Here is a 20322-nt window from a genome sequence, read left to right on the forward strand (position 1 = left end):
GCTTTCAATAAACAAGTAAATAAAAAAGACTAGAGATGGCAGGGCAGGCGATGAGTCAGCACTACAGCATGTAGGAGTTTGGACAGCGAGACTGTCCCAGATTCCCACATCTGCACGAAATGTCTCTGCTTTGAGTTACTCCCACTATTTAAGAAAGGAGAGAGAAATCAGAGAACTACAGACTAGTTAGCCTGACATCAGTAATAGGGAAAATGCTAGAATCTATTATTAAGGACGTGGTAACAGGGCACTTAGATAATAATAGGATTGCGCAGAATCAACAGATTTATAAAAGGGAAATCATGTTTGACGAATTTGTTAAGAGTTTTGAGGTTGTAACTAGCAGAATAGCTAAGGGGGAACCGGTGGATGTGGTGTATTTTGATTTTCAGAAGGCATTCGATAAAGTATCACACGAGATTATTGAACAAAATTAGGGCTCATGGGATTGGGGGTAATATACAAGCATGGATTGAGGATTGGTTAATGGACAGAAAACAGGGAATAAACGGATCACTTTAGGGTTGGCAGGCTGTAACTGGTGGGGTGCCGCAAGGATCAATGCATGGGCCTCAGCTATTCACAATCTACATCAATGATTTGGATGAGGGGACCAAATGTAATATGTCCAAGTTTGCAGATGATATGAAGCTGGGTGGGAATGTAAGTTGTGAGGAGAATGCAAGGAGGCTTCAAGCAGATATAGACAGGCTAAGTGAGTGGGCAAGAACATGGCAAATGGAATATAATGTGGAGAAATGTGAAGTTATCCACTTTGGTAAGAAAAATAAAAAAGCAGAGTATTTTTTTTTATATAAATGGTGAGAGATTGGGAAATGTTGGTGTTCAGAGGAACCTGGGTGTCATTGTACACAAATCACAAAGTTAACATGCAGGTACAGCAAGCAATTAGGAAAGCAAATGGTAAGTTGGCCTTTATTGCAAGAGGATTTGAGTATAAGAGTAAAGACGTTTTACTGCAATTCTATAGGGCCCTGGTGAGACCACACCTGGAGTAGTGTACACAGTTTTGGTCTCCTTATCTAAGGAAGGATAGAAACATAGAAGATAGGAGCAGGAGTAGGCCATTTGGCCCCTCGAGCCTGCTCCGCCATTCAATGAGATCATGGCTGATCATCCAAATTCAGTACCCTGTCCCTGCCTTCTCCCCATATCCCTTGATCCCTTTAGCCTTAAAAAATATATCTAACTCTTAAATATATTTAATGAATTGGCCTCCACTGCCTTCTGTGGTAAAGAATTCCACAGGTTCACCACTCTCTGGGTGAAGAAATTCCTCCTTATCTGTCCTAAATGGCTTACCCCTTATCCTTAGACTGTGAACCCTGGTTCTGGACTCCCCGGCCATCGGGAACATCCTTCCTGCATCTAGTCTGTCTAGTCCCGTTAGAATTTTATAGGTTTTAATGAGATCCCCTCTCATTCTTCTAACCTCCAGCGAGTATAAGCCCAATCGACCCAATCTCTCCTCATGCGTCATTCCTGCCATCCCAGGTATCAGCCTGGTGAATCTTCACTGCACTCCCTCCATGGCAAGAACATCCTTCCTCAGATAAGGCGACCAAAACTGCACACAATACTCAAGGTGTGGTCTCACCAAGACCCTGTACAACTGCAGCAAGACATCCTTGTTCCTGTACTCGAACCCTCTCGCTACAAAGGCCAACATACCATTTGCCTTCTTAACCACCTGCTGCACCTGCATGCTTACCTTCAGCGACTGGTGTACAAGGACACCCAGGTCTCGTTGCACTGCCCCTTCTCCCAACCTATTGCCGTTCAGATAATAATCTGCCTTCCTGTTTTTGCCACCAAAGTGGATAACCTCCCATTTATCCACATTATACTGCATCTGCCATGTTTCTGCCCAATCACCCAACCTGTCCAAATCATACTGGAGTTTCTCGGCATCCTCCTGACAGCACACACACCCATCCAGCTTTGTGTCGTCTGCAAACTTGGAGATATTACATCTAGTTCCCTCGTCTAGATCATTTATATATATTGTGAATAGCTGGGGTCCTAGCACCGATCCCTGCGGTACACCACTAGTCACTGCCTGCCATTCGGAAAAAGAGCCGTTTATTCCAACTCTTTGCTTCCTGTCTGCCAACCAGTTCTCTATCCAAGTCAGTACCTTGCCCCCAATCCCATGTGCCTTAACTTTACACGCTAATCGCTTATGCGGGACCTTATTGAAAGCCTTCTGAAAGTCCAAATACACCACATCCACTGGTTCTCCCTTATCTATTTTACCAGTGACATCCTCAAATTCCAGTAGATTAGTCAAGCACGATTTACCTTTTGTAAATCCATGTTGACTTTGTCCGATCCTGTCAGTTTTCCAAGTGTTCTGCTATTACATCTTTTATAATGGACTCTAGCATTTTGCCCACTACCGAAGTCAGGCTTACCGGTCTATAATTCCCAGTTTTCCACCACCTTTTTTGCATAGTGCGGTAACATTAGCTACCCGCCAATCCATGGGAACTGTTCCAGAGTCTATCGAATTTTGGAAGATGACCAGCAATGCATCTACTATTTCTAGGGCCACTTCCTTAAGTACCCTAGGATGTAGATTATCAGGCCCTGGGGATTTATCGGCCTTCAATCCCGTCAATTTCCCCAACACCATTTCCCTACAAATACTGATTTCTTTCAGTTCCTCACTCTCATTAGACCCTATGTTCCCTGACATCTCTGGGAGGTTATTTGTGTCTTCCTTTGTGAAGACAGAACCAAAATACTTGCCATAGAGAAAGTGCAACGAAGGTTCACCAGACTGATTCCTGGGATGAGGGGATTGTCCTATGAGGAGGGACTGAGTAGACTAGGCCTAGATTCTGGAAGAGAGGTGATCTCATTGAAACATACAACTTTTTAAAAAAAAAATTTATACAGGGATTGACAGGGTAGATGCAGGGAGGATGTTTCCCCTGGATGGGGAGTCCAGAACCAGGGGTCAGTCTCAGAATAAGGGGTCGGCCATTTAGGACTGAGATGAGGAGAAATTGTGTCACTCAGAGGGTGGTAAATCTTTGGAATTTTCTACCCCAGAGGGCTGTGGAGGCTCAGTTGTTGAGTATATTCAAGGCAGAGATCAATAGATTAAGGGAATCAAGGGTTATGGGGATAGTGCAGGAAAGTGGAGTTGAGGTAGAAGATCAGCCATGATCTTATTGAATGGCAGACTCAAAGGGCCAAATCACAGAAACCCCACAGTGCAGATAGAGGCCATTTCGGCCTATCGAGCCTGCACCGACACATATCCCACCCGATCCCCGTGGCCCCTACACCAACACATATCCCACCCTATCCCTGTAACCCCACGTATTTAATCCCCCTAACACTAAGGGTCAATTTATCATAGCCAATCAACCTAACCCGCACATCTTTGGACTGTGGGAGGAAACCGGAGCACCCGGAGAAAACCCACACAAACACGGGGAGAATGTGCAAACTCCACACAGACAGTCGCCCGAGGCCGGATTCGAACCTGGGTCTCTGGTGCTGTGAGGCAACAGTGCTAACCACTATGCCACCGTGCTGCCTACTGCCAAATGGCCTACTCCTCCTCCTATTTCTTATAACAGGCCGGATATTCCGATCCCTATGGGTGGGTACGCGCTGGTACTCACCCGTAGGGACATCGGAAATGCCGGTTTCAGGCATGCACAGCGCATGTGCTGGAAACTGGCATTGCCGATCTTTCAAGAAAGCACTCGACAGATCCTCCGGCTGCCCTGGAGAAGGGCCTCTGTGGGCAGATAATTCCACCTTTTGGAGACCCTCCGCCCGCAGAAAACACTTACAATACTTGCGCCTGGTAAAAGCAGGTGTAAGGCCTGCTTTTACCAGGATAAGAGTTGAAAAAAAGTTTTTAAAAATTTCAGATTTATCATTTAAAAATACTTTTTAAAAAAGGGAAGTTTATTTTTAGCCCCGTAAAACTTTTTTTTCCCCAAAAATTTAAATTTTTGTTTAAAGTAGTTAATTTATTGTAATTTCAAGTCATTTTAAAAATGTGATTTAAAAAAAATGTATTTAAAATTTTACTATGTTTTGGGGGTGATCTCCATTTGTATATTTGACAGGTCTTCCGGTCAAGTGTATGAAGGGAGATTCCCTTCTCCGATTGGCTCCCCATGGCCTACGTGATCCCAGGGACGCTGCGAACTACCTGCGCCCCGAGTTTGGAGAGGCCCAGGATCGGAAGTGTGCGCGTCCCAGGAGCCCTCAGGTAAGGGCGCAGATTTTTCCAGATCACAGTCCTCCACCCGCAGGAGGCCTGCGATCGGAATATCTGGGCCATTATGTTCTTATGAAACATAAGGAGTGTCTGGAAGGAATTTCTGGATCGTTTTATCCAGAAGAGCCACAGCACCACCCCTCAAGGAAAGCACAGGTTAAGGGGAAGGTGTGACTGTTAGGGAGTCTGATAGCAGGGACTTAGGAGAGGTTGAGAAGGAGGACCCACAGACTCTGGTCCTGTCCAATAGGTGCGATGTACTCGCTACCTGTGAGGACAAGGAGAAAGACAGCAGGGAGAACAGCCACAATGCAGACCAAGGCACTGTGGCTCAGAAGGCTGTCCAAGTTGGGGGGGGGGGGGGGGGAGGGGGGGGGGCACCCTGGGAAAGAGAACACAAATGTGATTGTGATAGGGGATTCTATAATTAGGGGGACAGATAGCATCCTCTGCAGCCATGAACAAGAGTCCCAAAGGGTGTGTTGCCTACTCAGTGCCAGGGTATGGGATATCTTGATGCAGCTGGAGAGGAATTTTGAAAGGGAGGGGGAAAATCCAGTTGTTGTGGTCCATGTTGGAACAAAACAACATAGGTGGAAACAGGGTGGTCCTGCTGAGGGAGTACGGAGCTAAATTTTTAAAAAAGGACCTCGAGGGCTTTTACCTCTATTATTTTTTTAATTCATTGATGGGATGTGGGCGTCGCTGGCTAGGCCTGCATTTAGTGCCCATCCCTAATTGCCCTCGAGAAGATGGTGGTGAGCCTTCTTGAGCCGCTGCAGTCCATATGGTGTAGGTACACCCACAATGCTGTTAGGAAGGGAGTTCCAGGATTTTGGCCCAGCGACAGTGAAGGAACGGCGATACGGGTCCAAGTCAGGATGGTGTGTGGCTTGGAGGAGAACTTGTAGGTGGTGATGTTCCCATGCGTCTGCTGCCCTTGTCCTTCTAAGTGGTAGAGGTCGCGGGTTTGGAAGGTGCTGTTGAAGGAGCTTTGGCGAGTTGCTGCAGCGCATCTTGTAGATGGTCCACACTGCAGCCACAGTGCGCCAGTGGTGGAGGGAGTGAATGTTGAAGGTGGTGGATGGACTGCCAATCAAGTGGGCTGCTTTATCCTGAATGGTGTCGAGATTATTGCTCGAACCACATGCAAATTGGCATAGAAATAGACAGATCAGCAGAATTAACACGTGGCTAAAGGGCTGGTGTGGGAAAAGAGGGATTCCTTTTCATGGGACACTGGCACAGGAAGGAGCAGCACCGACGGAACAGGCTCCACCTTAACTGGAGTGGGACCAGTGTCCTAGTGCAAAGTGTAAATAGGGAGGTGGCAAACGCTTTAAACTAGCAAGGCAGAGGGAGGGATCTACAAGAGATGAAACAAGCTTAAATATAAACAAAAAACAGCAATGGTGAGCATAGGACAGACTAAACTAAGGAAGGATATAAATGGCCAGGGAAGAGTTATAGAACAGGAGTGTAAAAGGATGGGTACAAAGAGAAACTGCTATTAAAAATGAGTTAAACTACCTGTGCAGCATTGCAGAGTGTCCATAATAAAACAGGGCAACTGGGGGCAATAATATGTTGCGAGGAACCAGATTATAGTAGGGATTACTGAGAAATGGCTACAGAAAAATTTGGACTGGGAATTAACATTGCAGGGTAGAACATATTTAGAAAAGATAGAGAGGGGAAAAGGGGAGGTGGAGTAACTGTACTTGGAGATAACAATGGCAGCAGAAAAAAAGTGACGCAGCCATCAGTAAGACAGAAATAGAATCCATGTAGGTAGAGATAAAAGATAATAAAGGATCAATCACACAAATAGTGGTAGTCTACAGACCACCTAATAGTGGAAGGGAGGTGGAGGAAGAAATATGTAAACAAATGAGAAATGAGTAAAAAAAAACAGAAAAAATCATCATGGGGATTTGAAATACCTTGAAATTATTTGGCCAGAAGAGGTAGGTAAAGGTGATAAGAGAATGGAGGTCCTACAATGTGTACAGGACTCCTTTCTAACCCAGTATGCAAGAAACCAGACAAGGGAGGAATCGCTACTGGATCTAGTAATGGGGAATGAACCAGAGTAGATAAAAGTAAAAAGGGGGAACATCTAGGACAGGGGTTTTCAAATTTTTTGCTTGAAGCCCCCCTCCCGTGTTATAAAAATTCCACAAACCCCCTGTAACATAACAGAAGTATATTTCCAGCATTCGCAGTGCTGAGCTTGCTTGTATATACCTGCTTATATGGGTGATCTTAAGCGCAATAATCCCTCCTCTCCCCAAGAAAGGTTATACTGTACATGGGAACTTTACAGATGGAAATCAAAAAAGCAACATCTACATTGTGGAAGGGGGATAAAGTTATAAAACGATGAAACTAAGACTTGTCAATCTCATGCATTAAAAGTGAGTCACTCACGTTAGTTTAAAAATGTGACTCACAGTGGATGCTACTGATGATTAAACACTACTTCATGTATTGAGAAGGGCTGCAATCCGCCTCACTACTTGATGATAAACCGGATGCCCACCATTGCCCTAAATCCCTTCTAACCGCTCGTTTCCTGCCACGAGCTTGGCCCAATCGCCTGTGGATCAAACCCCCGGATACCGGGCACCAAGGAGCACGGCGTCCTCTCGTCCTGAACTTATGCATAGTGCCAAATCACTCAAGCCCTGCTCCCTTCAAGAGCCTTACCTGCTCCTTCAAGGGCTGCTGTCCAGCTCCAGTGCTGTTAACATGCTATCTAACTGTGTACTCAGGCCGCGAAAGCGGACAAACATCAGCGGCACTGCTGCGTTTACCACTACGCATGTGCAGCCAGGCCAAGGAGGCCGAAAGGTGGCCAAAAAAAAACAAACAGGTGAACAGGTGGGATTTTACAGCAGCAGCGCTGGAAGTGGAGGTCAAATTGCTGTTTGGAAGTTGAAAGTGGCAGCTTGCAGGTACAGTACAGTGTATTTTTGGTTACTTTGGTGGACCCCTAATGGGCCATGGACTGCCGGCTGCAAATCCTTGATCTAGGCAATAGAGACCCCAATATAATAAGCTTGAAGATAATAATTGAGAAGGACACAAGTATGATGAAGACCAGGGTAATAGATTGGAGAAAACCTGATTGAGGGGCTGAGTACTGAACTTGGGAAAATAAAATGGACGATAATATTGGCGAACAATGGGAAACATTTGAAATGGTGTTCAGAGTCCAGGAAAAATATATTCCGCTAAAAAAAAAAGAGAACAAGCTAAACGCTAATGAGACACCATGGATGAATAAAGACATAAGGGAAAAATTGAGGGCAAGGAAAGAGGCATACACCAAGTACATGGACAACAGGGGAGAGCATGACAAGGGAAAATATGAAGAGATGAGGAGAGAAGTCAAAATAACAATTAGGAAGGCAAAGAGGGAAAGGAACATACTTCAATATTTACCAAGGAGACAGATCAGGTGAACATGACATCAGAAGAGGAGATTAGAAATGATGTAACCGCATTTAAAATAAAGAGGATATATATTAAATAAACTAACCAAACTCGGGTTAAAGCCCCTGCTCCAGACAGGTTATATCCACACAGTTTAAAAGAATCTAGGGAAGATAGCAGAGGCACTATTACACATATTTAATAATTCATTAGAAAAAGATGTAGTGCCAGAGGACTAGCGGATAGCTAACGTAATACCTATATTTAAGAGAGATAGAACATGTCCAGGGAACTATAGATCAATCAGCTCAACATTGAGGTAGGAAAAATAATGGAATCCCTACTAAAGGAGAAAATAGAAAAACAGCTAGAAACCAAAAAAATTAATAGTCAACAGGAAAGTCTTGCTTGACCAACCTCATTGAATTCTTCGAAGAGGTAACAGAGAATAGACAAGAGTAATGCAGTAGATGTAATTTATCTAGATTTCCAAAAGGCCTTTGATAAGGTACCATAACAGATTAATGAATAACGTCAGAGTAGGTGAAGTCAGGGGACCAGTAGGAGAATGGTAGCTGGCTGGCTTCAAGACAGAAAGCAGAGATGGGGTAAAGGGTAACTATCCAGAGTGGTAGAAGGTGGAAAGTGGACTCCCACAGGGATCAGTGCTGGGACCACTGTTGTTCACAATTTGCATTTAGACTTTGGAATCAAAAACAATTTCAAAATTTGCAGATGACACAAAATTGGCGGGGCGGGGGGGGGGGGGGGGGTGGTTAGTCAAAACTGAGGAGGACTGCAACAAATTACAAGACATTAATAAGCTTGCAGAAAGGGCATATAATTGGCAAATGATTTTCAACATAGGTAAGTGCAAGGTATTACATTTTGGGTAAGAAAAATAAGGAAGTCATATATTACTTGGAAAATAAGAATCTAAATGGGGTACAGGAGCAGGGATCTCAGAGTACAAATCACTGAAAGTAGCGACGCAGGTCAAAAAGGCCATAAAAAAAAGTAAACCAAGCACTAGGGTTTATTTCCAGAGGAATAGAATTGAAAAGTTGAGAAGTTATGCTAAACTTGTATGGAACATTGGTTAGACCACACTTAAGAGTACTATGTACAATTCTGGTCGCCATATTATAAAAAGGATTTAGAGGGTGCAAAAAAGATTTACAAGAATGGCACCAGAAATGCGAGGTTATACCCATCAGGAAAAGATGAACAGGCTGGGTCTCTTTTCTCTTGAAAAGAGAAGACTGAGGGGTGACCTACTAGAAGTCTTTAAAATTATGAAATATTTTGATAGAGTAGACAGTGTGTTTCCACTTGTGGGGAAGAGCAAAACTAGAGGCCATCAATAGAAGATAGTCACCAAGAAATCAAACAGGGAATTCAGAAGAAACCTCTTTACCGAAAGAGTGTGAGGAGAATGTGGAACTCACTACCACGATTCTGAAGTGTGTCCATAGCTAGTTGCAACAAATGGTGTGGAGCACACAAGAACCAAGCACTTCTCTGAAAGGACTCGCTAGTTAAGACAATAGAGGGGAGAAATTCAGTATCGCCCCGTTTGGCGCCTGGCGCTAATTAACGCCTCCGACTGCAAACTTGGCTTCTATCACCCCCGAGGTGATTGGAGTGCTCAATCAGGCGCTACACATCTCTCAAGGTGCTAACGCCGAGGAAAGAGGCGCTACCTCAGAGTGCTGGCGAAGCTCATGTGATGTCAGTCAGCAATGGAACACACACTGGCACCGGCCAGTTCTTAAAGGTGAGGGTCAATCTTGCTCTCCATCCACACCCTGCTCATTGCAGCCTTGAATCTCAGCCTGGAGAGACCTGTACATCAAATCTGCTGGAAAGAACAAAGAAGGGGCCCAGGGAAAGAGCTCAGAGTGCAGTTCCATAGTCTCTTCTAAATCGATGTAACGAAGGTCAAATCAAAATGCTGCTCAGTACCCAAAACTCCTTCACACAGCGTTGAATCTCTCCAGAAGTTTATCGCTCTCTTTCAGAATGCGTGGTGCAAAAATGTCGCCGACAAAAAAAGGCAGGACGCGGTCGCCTTTAAATAGCGCTCCCCCAGTCCCTTCCCGACTGCAAAACGTTCCCCTCAACATGTCGGTGCTAGCGGCAGGGGGCACCACTCAATATCCGGTCTGGGGCGCTGCATGTTCGACTGAGGTCACGATCTGCGGGCGCAGGAGATCGTGGCGGTAGTGTTTAGCGCCGCCGCAAAATGTCTGGTCAATTTCGAAAGCGGCGCAAACATCGCCACGCCTGGGCGCTAGTTGCTTTGTGCCCCATTAGCGCCCTCTTAGGCACTAATGGGAGGCGCAAAGCAACCAAATTTCCCCCCCCCCCCCCCCCAGAGGGCTTTATCATCTTCAATTTTAATCATCATGCTGCACAGCACTGGCAACCAAGCATCTACACCCATTGAAACCCCATTAATGGCAGTTTTACACTGAAGTGAGTATTACTTCGGTTTAGTGATACCACGTGCTTAGTGTCGATGTGCCACTTCCACAATTCTGACTCTAGGTCTCTTTTGCTGGCCCACTTCTTTCACTCTACCTTCAATGGCAGAGACTTTGGCCATCTTGGCTCCATAATAATTTCCCTTGCCCCCCCTCTGTCTTCCCATCTCCTCTCCTCTTCTTCAAAAGCCTCCTTAAAACAATAGCACTGGCTATGCCATTGGACAACTCCCTCCCAACTCCTCATCTATCGTACGATGTCTATTTTCACCTCAAACGTGTTTGTGGATGCTTTACTATGTTAAAAATATAAATGCAAACTATTCCAGTAATAATAGTTTATGCCTACAATTGACAATTTCAGTTAATTTGATAGCAAAAATATATACACAGCTACAACATGTGGGATGTAAAACAGTTTTATTAAATACAAAAAAATGCAATTACATAAATAAGCAAATGTAAAATAAATGTTGGTCACTGCGAAGAAATATAAAATACAAAAAAAAATACATGCAAGTACAAAAAGACAATGCAAACAAGGTATTGGAAATGCAGCTTGTATAAAAACATTAAAGCCAAACACTACATACAAACCAATTTATAGCATTTTAAATTTTACATCCTGTAGTTATTTTACCTATTCTGCAACTATGCTTTTTTTCTTACATTTAACAGATGATCTACTGATCAAAAAGTATACCAAGTCTTTAATCAGCCAATTTATATTGACTAACCAGGTACGAGGAAGATAATAAATATCACCCCACCTGCTCTACAACAGCAGCTCATGTTGATGTTACAAATGTAAGAACATTAGAAAATACTTGGTTGTGCTAGAATGATGAAAATGCACACTTCCAGGCATACTAATGAGACGAACATCCAATGTTGCACTACAAGTGTTTACACCATCAACATTGATGTAAAAGTAGATAATCAAATCAAAATCAAAATCAAATCAACTTTTATTGTCATTGTTAGTGCACAAGTGCAGTACAACGAAATGTAGGCTTGCGGCCAATGCGGATAATGAACCCAAAGTTCCCAAGGGACTTGTGTTGGGTTTAGCTGGAATAAAAATAATGATCCTATAATGTAATTGAGGCTTCAGTATTCCAAAAAATGTATAATTATGTCAATGTGGAATTTGTTCCATTACACACATTTCCCCTATTGAGGAAAATTGATTGATTACCTACTTAGCAAATCAAGCTCCCATCTAATACCTTGAAGGAATTCTGATTTTGTTGTGCTATATAGTGCTCTAACTTTCTCCCAATGGATTACGATAATACTGATTTCCTAGACCAACCAGTGAGCTTGGAGTTCTAAATTTATACAGAGATACTTACATACAAAAATGTGCAGCTTTAATTCAGATTCTATATTAAATTTGGTCAAAATGTGTAGGGGGTTTACAGTCTTTGTTATACTAAACTGATCAGATTATACTGCCAATATAAAATATCGTTATTTATACCATTCCCTTCAACTCTGGAAACAGAATACTAACCATGAGGTACATATCAAATCAGATAGCAAATGTAGTATTAAACCTCCCTGATCCAGTCTCTTTCAAAAAAGTTATTGTTAATTTTCTACCCTAGCCATAATGAAGCTCAATGCTCAGAGATTATATACATAAAAAAGTATTTATACAGGTCAACTATCCCTTATCCACAATTCCGAAATTCAAAAAGCTCCAAAAACCGAAATTTGACCCAAGTGGCGCCAAACATGACCCGACGCGGCCGATGTAGTATTTGCAAGCCGAGTGTCCATTCTCGGAAGCGAAGTTGATCGGCCGATTTGGTGTGAGTGGTGCATAGGTAGGATGTAGTATTAGCAAGGCGCGTGTCGGTTCTCGGAAGCGAAGTTGATCGGCCAATTTCCAGTGTGAGCAGTGTTAATCTGTCCTATTTGCAGCGAATCAATTGCGGGGGCTGTCCAAGGGTGTCACAATCCCGTACCGGCTGCCGGGCCGTCGGTCAGCGGCAGCATATCGGGGATAACTTCGGGAGGGATGGTCGGATCTGGACCAGGTCAACGGCAACTGAACGGGGTGGCAGGGCCACACGGAGCAGTGCCAAGCTTCTGTAGCTGCTGCTTTGCCCGGCCGAGGTACAGCCGTTGGCTGGAGACCGCTTTCCGACAGCGGAGTGGGCGGGGCGGGGGGCCACCTTGACGCGCCAGCTGCCAGAGCAAGCCTGGGGCAAGGGGCATCCAAGGGTACTGGAACGGAGTCGGTCAGACACTGGGAAGCCGGGTGCCCGTCGCTTCTGGACGGGGTGGCGGGGCTGTACAGATCAGTGCCGGGCTTGTGTAGCTGCGGCTTTGCCCGGCCGAGGTACAGCCGTTGGCTGGAGACCGCTTTCCGGCAGCTGTGTGTGAATATTCATACGGGAACACCCTAGCGGGGGAACCTTAATACCGTTCTGAAATCCGAAAAATTCCGAATTCCGAAACACAGCTGGTCCCAAGGGTTTCGGATAAGGGATCGTGCACCTGTATTAGGTTTTCATTAACATAAGATAGTTGGAAAAATACTATTTGATTTTTAAATTAGGGACAACTGTAGGGCTAGTTTAGGCATAATCCATAAAGTGACAATGTTGCCCATAACACTGCTTTGTCAAACTATCTTGATCTTGATCTAAGTACTGACCAAAACCCACAGTACGAATGAATTTTTCATCTGGCAATCGACCCTACATCTACTTAGCTCTACATTGAACCAATATTAAATATTATAAGTTTTGTATTAGATAACTTTCCACTTAAGACTAGGCTGAGACTACCAAAATATAATTCGCATCTGCCAAAGATAAACAGAATCCAGAAATATAGGAGCAGGAGTAAGTCATTCCGTTTCTCTCGTCTGTTCCATCATTTTATTAGATCATGGCTGATCTGTATCTCAGCTCTAATTTAATCCCAGATCTCCATACGTAAAGCATTTGTAGCAGTCCATTGCCAGCATTCCAGCTATGCTGCCTAAACCCCATGAAAATATTCCCATCTACAGGTATAAAAAGTTTCTCAAATTTCTGATAATTACTAATTCTAATGCCAAATCTAAAATGAGCAACTCTAGATAACAACTACATCAATCTGTACTAATCCTATACTCAATGTTGTTTTGTAGATACAGCCGTTGAAATATTAACAATTACAGCCATGAACTAAATGTTTCTGGAAATAGAAAATCTGGTAAGATAGAAATATAGCTTTATCCATTTGTTGCTTTCCTTGAATTTATATACATGTACACTGTGGATAAAAGTTGTCCACACACATCTGGTAGTATATGACTAATGCAGACATCAATGTTTCTAGCATAAAATGCAACTAATTTATTTCATGTTATATGCCAGCCACATAAGTTAAAATTCAAGAGCAAGACAAGCTGCACTGATGACAGGCATGTTAGTATTAAATCTTTTTACAATGAATGCTCCCTGACTGGTCTAATATTGTGCAAGGCAATAGGATATCTTCATTGCATCAAAAACTATCCATTGTTCCTACTGTTATTTTTTTACTTTTATCATAGTTACTGTGATGTGTGTCATTTATTGATTAAACTATATAAACTCCAGACTTCAATGTTCAGCTAGGTCCATTTCCAATACTACCACATTACCCTCATGTCTAGCATATCTTCCACAGTACAAATGATATACAGCTTGTATAGGTTTACCAATGTCAGTTTTCCCACTGTAGGCACTATAATTCAGTATTGTCCTTATGGGCAGCAGGAATACTTTAAGCAACTGTGATACAATGTCTAGTCCAATGCAATGCAACTTGCTTCTTGCCTTCTCCACCCCACCCCCACACCACCCACTTTTGCTCAGTCACTGACTGCCACTCATATGGATTCAGTGCCTTACTTCTCCCTCTAGTTTTCATTCTTTTCACTTGCATCATTGAGGCTAGGATAGCTTCAAATCCTCAGCGAGACCCTTTTTTCAGCTGCCAGAAGACACCAGCCACATCCACCACTTTAGATAGACTAGGAAAGGGAGAACAACTGAAGGAGAAAAATACTCCACCTAAAAACTCCTAAAGCAAAGACACACTTCAGGAAGCAAAGAACAATTGTGAATGGTCCCCTCAGATATTTTTTGCATTTCCTTTGCTACACCACACATTTTCTCTATTCAGACTGCAGGCCCATGTCCCAACATCAACGTCTTGCATTTATACAGCACCTTCAATAGGAAAACATCCTAAGGCGCATCACAGGAGCATAATCAGACAAGAAAGTGACACTGAGCCAAGGAAGGAGATTTTAGGATGGGCGACCAAATGCTTGGTCAAAGAGGTAGGTTTTAAGGAGGGTCTTAAAAGGAGAGAGATGGAAAGGCAGAGGTTTAGGAAGGGAATGGCAGAGCTTAAGGGCCTAGATGGCTGAAGGCACAGTTACCAATGGTGAGGTGAAGGGAGTGGGGTGGGGGTGCACAAGAGTCCAGTTTTGGAGGAATGGAGAATTCTTGAGGGTTGGAGGAGGTCACAGAGATAGGGGTGGACAAGGCTATGGAGGGATTTGAACACGAGGATGAGAATTTTAAAATCAAGGTGTTGGTGGACCTGGAGCCAATGTAGGTCAGAGAGCATAGGGGTGATGGATGAGCAAGACAGTGCAGGTTAGAAAACAGGCAGTCGAGTTTTGAAGAAGCTCAAGTTTATGGAGGGTTGGAGATGGGAGGGCAGCCGAGAGAGCACTGGAATAGTCAAGGCTGGGGCAGAGACATGCGATGTTATGAAGTGGAGGATATGGGGTCAGAAACACAGCACGGAGTCAAATAGGACCCCATGGTTTTGAATAGTCTGGTTCAGCCTGAGACAATGGTCAGGGAGGAGGATGGAATCAGTGGCGAGGGAAGAGTGTTTCTGGAGGGGGGCCGCACACAACAGCTTTGGTCTTCCCAATGTTTAATTGGAAGAAATTATGGCTCATCCAGGGATGGATGTTAGGCAAGCAGTCTGACAACATAGTGGGAGTGGAGGGGTCAAAAAGTGGTGGGAAAATAGAGCTGGATGTCAAAGACACACATGCAACCTGACGCCATGCCTTCAGATAATGTTGCCGAAGGGCAGCATGTAAAGGAGAAATAGGAGGTGGCCATGAATGGATCCTTGGGGACTGCAGAAGGACCGGTGCAGGGGCAGGAAGGGAAACCATTACAGGAGGTTCTCTGGCTACGACTATCGGCAAGAGTGGAACCAGGCGAGGGCAGTCCCACTCAGCTAGACAATGGAGTAGAGGTGGAGGAGGTTGGTGTGTTACAGCATTTAAGAAAGAACTATCATGCAAAATACTGCTTCGGATTGATGCCTTGACAAAGTTCATAACATTGGAGCAACTAATGTATTCACATTATGCAAGATACAATAGAAGCAAGCAAATATAAATCAGCTTACTCAAAGTGCTAACATGATAAATGTTTATGTACAAACAAATACTTCAGAATAGTTTCAGAACTAGAGATCTTCCAGATCTGCGAGATCATGAATTAAGTCCAGCCACTTGAGTTTCTTACACCAAGACTTTACATTCTATATACTACAGTAGTGGAAGAGTCCTCCTCATTTGGTTCAGGTGATACTTTTTTCCACAGAGTCCCTTTAAGTGCAAGCTCTTTCTGTAGACTTTCATAATCCATTGATCCGAAGGAATGCTGGTATTTTAAGCAACATGAATAATTAGATTCTTAATTTAAGACTTCTGGTGACTGCCATAAACAACGAATTATTCCACTAATACTTGATAAATCTTCCCACCCCCTCTTGTAAATGCAACAGGGCTGTGATCCTAAAAATCAATTTTCTTGCCAATAATTTAGATTCCCAAAATCTAAAACTTCAAATACATTTAAACTTATAACCTGCCATTCTCTGTAGCCATATTGTAATTTAGTACTCCTGCTGCAAAAAAAACTTCCCTCAACTGCCCTGATATGTGCTTAGCAGATTTAGCACAATATTCAGTTTTGTAACAATGCTTAACAAATGCAGTCGAGCAATTACAGACTGATGAAATAAGAAGTTATTTCTGATCCATTTTGTTCATCCCCTTCTAAAACTGATGTGTCTACCTTGAAAGAGCACCTGGGTACTAATTTATTTGATGTGAGCAGTATTAGCATGCAGAAGTAGAAATGGCTGGCAGATCATGCAGCAGGACAAGAGGTGATCCGACACTTACTACAAGTTCTAGCTAATGTGTTGTGTCTTTATGCCTTCTAAATGCAGAGAAACATACACCAGCACAACACAGGGTTTTAAATGAAACCTTGAAAGACAGAACAAGTTGTATCTTCATTTTAAGAAAGCAAACCCAAGAGCAATTTGATCCTCCTGTTAGAACAGAACATCGCCCATTCCTTCTGCTCCGTGTCACATAGAAACACATGCACACAATGTAAGCTTCTGTGACAGGAATCAGCACTCCTGAATCTTGCCCCTTCTGTCTCCTCTCTTTTATTCGGTCCAACAAAGGGGTTCCAGTTCTGATGAAGGGTCTACACTCGAAACAGTTTTGGCTGCTTAAAGATCGGTATCCTTCCATTTTGTTCTTAGTCCTGATTTAAATACTACTACTGCATTCAGATATTGCTCAGTAACCTCCTGCTCCATCTTAATTTAACTGTGTACAGGGCTCCATCTAAATCTGGTAATAAGAATGGGATCTGACCCTACTCAGAGGGTTCTGCAGCAAGACCACAGACCTCGTTTACAACCAAGCATGTTTGGCAATCTAGAACCAATACAAAACGATGAATGGAGGAGGCCAAGCTAGATGAAATGGAAGACTCTGTGGAAAGCAGTAACAGCCAAAAGGGGTCAGAGAGCTACACTGGAGAATGTAAAAGAACTCTTATCCACTGCAAGGATGACTACAGCTTATTGCAGATTCACAGCAGTGAGCATAAAACAGACATTTGTTAAGATGTGTAAATCAACAGATCATAAGTTTATCTTTTCCGACTAGCTACTGCAAGCAGAAGTGCACCGGTCCAGTTTTAATTTAGTCAATATTAAAAGGGTAAAGACAAGATTTAGCTAATAAAGCTATTGAGTGAAGTGGATTAGAAAGTTTGTTTTGGTGCAACACATTTCAGGGCATGAAAATTTATATAAATTGGTAAGTATGGTTAAAACGTGATAAATTAAGAGTATGGTGTATGTCTAACTACATCTCAAAAGCTTTGCATCAACCTTCCACAACAGCAACAGGCCAATGATTGGCAACTGTGGCTTGAATCACACCCCAAATACATATAGGCCTAGAGACTAGAGTGCAGATATAGATGGAGAATTTTCTCAACATTTCTGGTCAGATGCACAGAAACACAACTCAATTAAAGGAATAGGTTGTAGCTGGGCAAAGTGCTCACGAAATGCCTTAAAGTAAGAACACATTAGTGAAAACTGGACTACAACCATATTAGGTACCAGATATGTGGGGGCTATTGAAAGTTGTAATAAAGCAAGAGGGCTTTTTTGTTCAAAAGATATTACCACTGGGAATGGAACAACTTTCCATTGTGGGCATTCAGTATTGACATTTAACAATACTTGGTGCTGCCCGATGCTAAAAGGTACTTCGACCCCATGTTAGCTATATGGCCCAACTCCAACCACAGAAAGAGCCACTCCCTTTCATATTGGTGCAATAGGTGATCAGAAGTGGAAAATCACATCAGCTATTCATGTAGCAGTCTTATGGACAAGTGCAGATATTCATAGAATCATACAGCACAGAAGGAGTCCATTCGGCCTTTTGTACCTGTGCCAGCTTTTTGCGAGAGCTATCCAATTAGTCTCGCATCCCTGCTCTTTCCCCATTGCTCTGTGGCTTTTTCCTTTTCAAGTATATATCCAATTCCCTTTTGAAAGTTACTACTTTGCTTCCACCATCCTTTCAAGCAATGCATTCCAGACCATCATAACTCACTGCATATAAAAATCATCCCCCCCCTCTGGCTCTTTTGCCAATTACCTTAAATATGTGTTCTCTGGTTACCGAGCTCCTGCCAGTGGAAATAGTTTCTCATTTACTCTAGCAAAACTGTTCATGATTTTGAACATCTCTATTAAATTTAATTAAATGTTAGCCTTTATTACAAAGGGACTGGAGTACAAGAGTAAAGAAGTCTTACTACAATTATACAGGGCCTTGGTGAAACCACATCTGAAGTATTGTGTACATTTTTGGTCTCTTGCCTTAGAGTGCAACAAAGGTTTACTAGACTGATTCCTGGGATGAAGGGATTGTCCTATGAGGAGAGATTGCGTAGACTAGGCCTCTAGAGTTAAGAATGAATGAGGTGATCTCATTGAAATATACAAAACAAAAAATTCTTAAGGGGCTTGACAAGGTAGATGCGGGGAGGATTTTTCTCCTGCTTGGGGAGTCTAGAACCAGGGGGTCACAGTCACAGAATAAGGGGTCGGCCATTTAGGACTGAGATGAAGAGAAATTTCTTCACTCAAATGGTTGGGAATCTTTGGAATTCTCTACCCCAGAGGGCTGTGGATGTTCAGTTGTTGAGTATATTCAAGAGAGATCGATAGATTTTTGGATACTAAAGGGACTCGAGGGATATGGGGATAGTGCGGGAAGGTGGAATTGAGGTAGAAGATCAGTCACGATCTTATTGAATGGCGGAGCAGGCTCAAGGGGCCGACTCCCATTTCTTATGTTCTTCCCTTAACCTTCTCTGCTTTAAAAGGAGAACAATCCCAGCTTCTCTAGTCTCTCCACTTAACTGAAGTCCTTCATCCCTAGTACCATGCTAACAAATCTTCTCTGCAACCTCTCCAAGGCCTTGACATCCTTCTTAAAGGGTGGTGCCCAGAATTGAATGCAATAATCCAATTAAGGCCTAACAAGTGATTTATAAAGGTTTAGCAGAAATGGCTTGCTTTTGTACTCTCTGCCTCGTTTTATAAAGCCAAGGATCCTGTATGCTTTTTAGCAACCTGATCAACTTGTCCTGTCACCTACAAAGATTTGTGTACAAACACCCACGTCTCCTTTTCTGCACCCTCACTAAAATTGTACCATTTAGTTTATAACGTACACAAATTCTTGATGTATACAGGTAGGTTACTACAAGACTAAATTTAAGTATGGATGGGAACTAGAGTAGAACCAGTTGCTGAAAATAAAAGGAACACATCTAAAAAGCAAGAATGCAATTTCTGTATAAACTACAAAATGCTGTATGACCCGGTTCCCTGAACTCTTTCTTCCCAACAGTTTAGGTAATAAAGAAATGCATAACCATTAACAGATGTAATGATGTTACTGGGCAAATTGCATGACCTGAAGAGGCAACTAAAAATCAGAACTTGATTCCAACAACTGAAATATTACCATATGTGAAACTTAGCATGTCAGGTTATTTTGATTAAACCCTGCTCTGCTGCTGTTTTCAGAGAAAAACTCAATGCAATTGCAGTTTCATTACAAAATAATTGCAATAGATTTGGCACTTTTTGGATTCCATGCATCTAACAGATCACCACTCCACAGCAAAGCGCACGTGTTTTGGTAGGTGCCAGTTAAATAATTTTTCCAAGAATGCTGAAAAGTTTCTTTTTAATCTTGCTAAAATTAAACTTACCCGTACTTCACCGCCTTCCCTCCGGGGATCATGTTTCTTTGCAAAGTGCCTCAGGTTGTCATAATTATGGAAGTTAAACAGCGAAACAAGGTCCTGAAAAAATTTAAAACATTCGCCAATTAGTAAGCCCAACCACTATTACAAATAGTTTTTTTTAAAAACAGTTAATGGTCACAAATGCACAAACTACTTGTGTTGATTTTATGATTTCTTCATAACCTGTTAACACGTTCTGCTGCAGAAATTAAAAGCACATAAAGTCCCTAATTACCAAGCTTCAGAAAATTGAAACACATCTGCAAGATCAGCGAGATTTTTTTTTATTCGTTCCTGGGATGTGGGCGTCACTGGCAAGGCCAGCATTTATTGCCCATCGCTAATGGTCCTCGAGAAGGTGGTGGTGAGCCACCTTGAACCGCTGCAGTCTGAGGTGAAGGTACAACCACAGTGCTGTTAGGGAGGGAGTTCCAGAATTTTGACCCAGCGA

General features: G+C 42.9%; 1 protein-coding gene across 3 annotated transcripts in view; it reads right to left on the reverse strand.

The window, feature by feature from the left end:
* Positions 1-20322, reverse strand: part of LOC147120231 (glutaminase kidney isoform, mitochondrial-like) — a 103699-nt gene that overhangs the window by 31857 nt on the left and 51520 nt on the right. For 2 of the 3 annotated variants that reach the window (XM_085985855.1, XM_085985854.1), the window contains exon 14: positions 19836-19928. In XM_085985855.1, the coding sequence (XP_085841981.1) occupies positions 19836-19928 (93 nt within the window). Of the gene's footprint in view, positions 1-10597; positions 15882-19835; positions 19929-20322 lie in introns of those variants that run through there. The other variant, XM_085985856.1, reaches the window with a different exon arrangement.

The sequence above is a fragment of the Somniosus microcephalus genome, chromosome 4, assembly GCF_052327205.1.
Source record: "Somniosus microcephalus isolate GS21.2 chromosome 4, FLI_Smic_1.0, whole genome shotgun sequence".
NCBI classification, from domain to species: domain Eukaryota; kingdom Metazoa; phylum Chordata; class Chondrichthyes; order Squaliformes; family Somniosidae; genus Somniosus; species Somniosus microcephalus.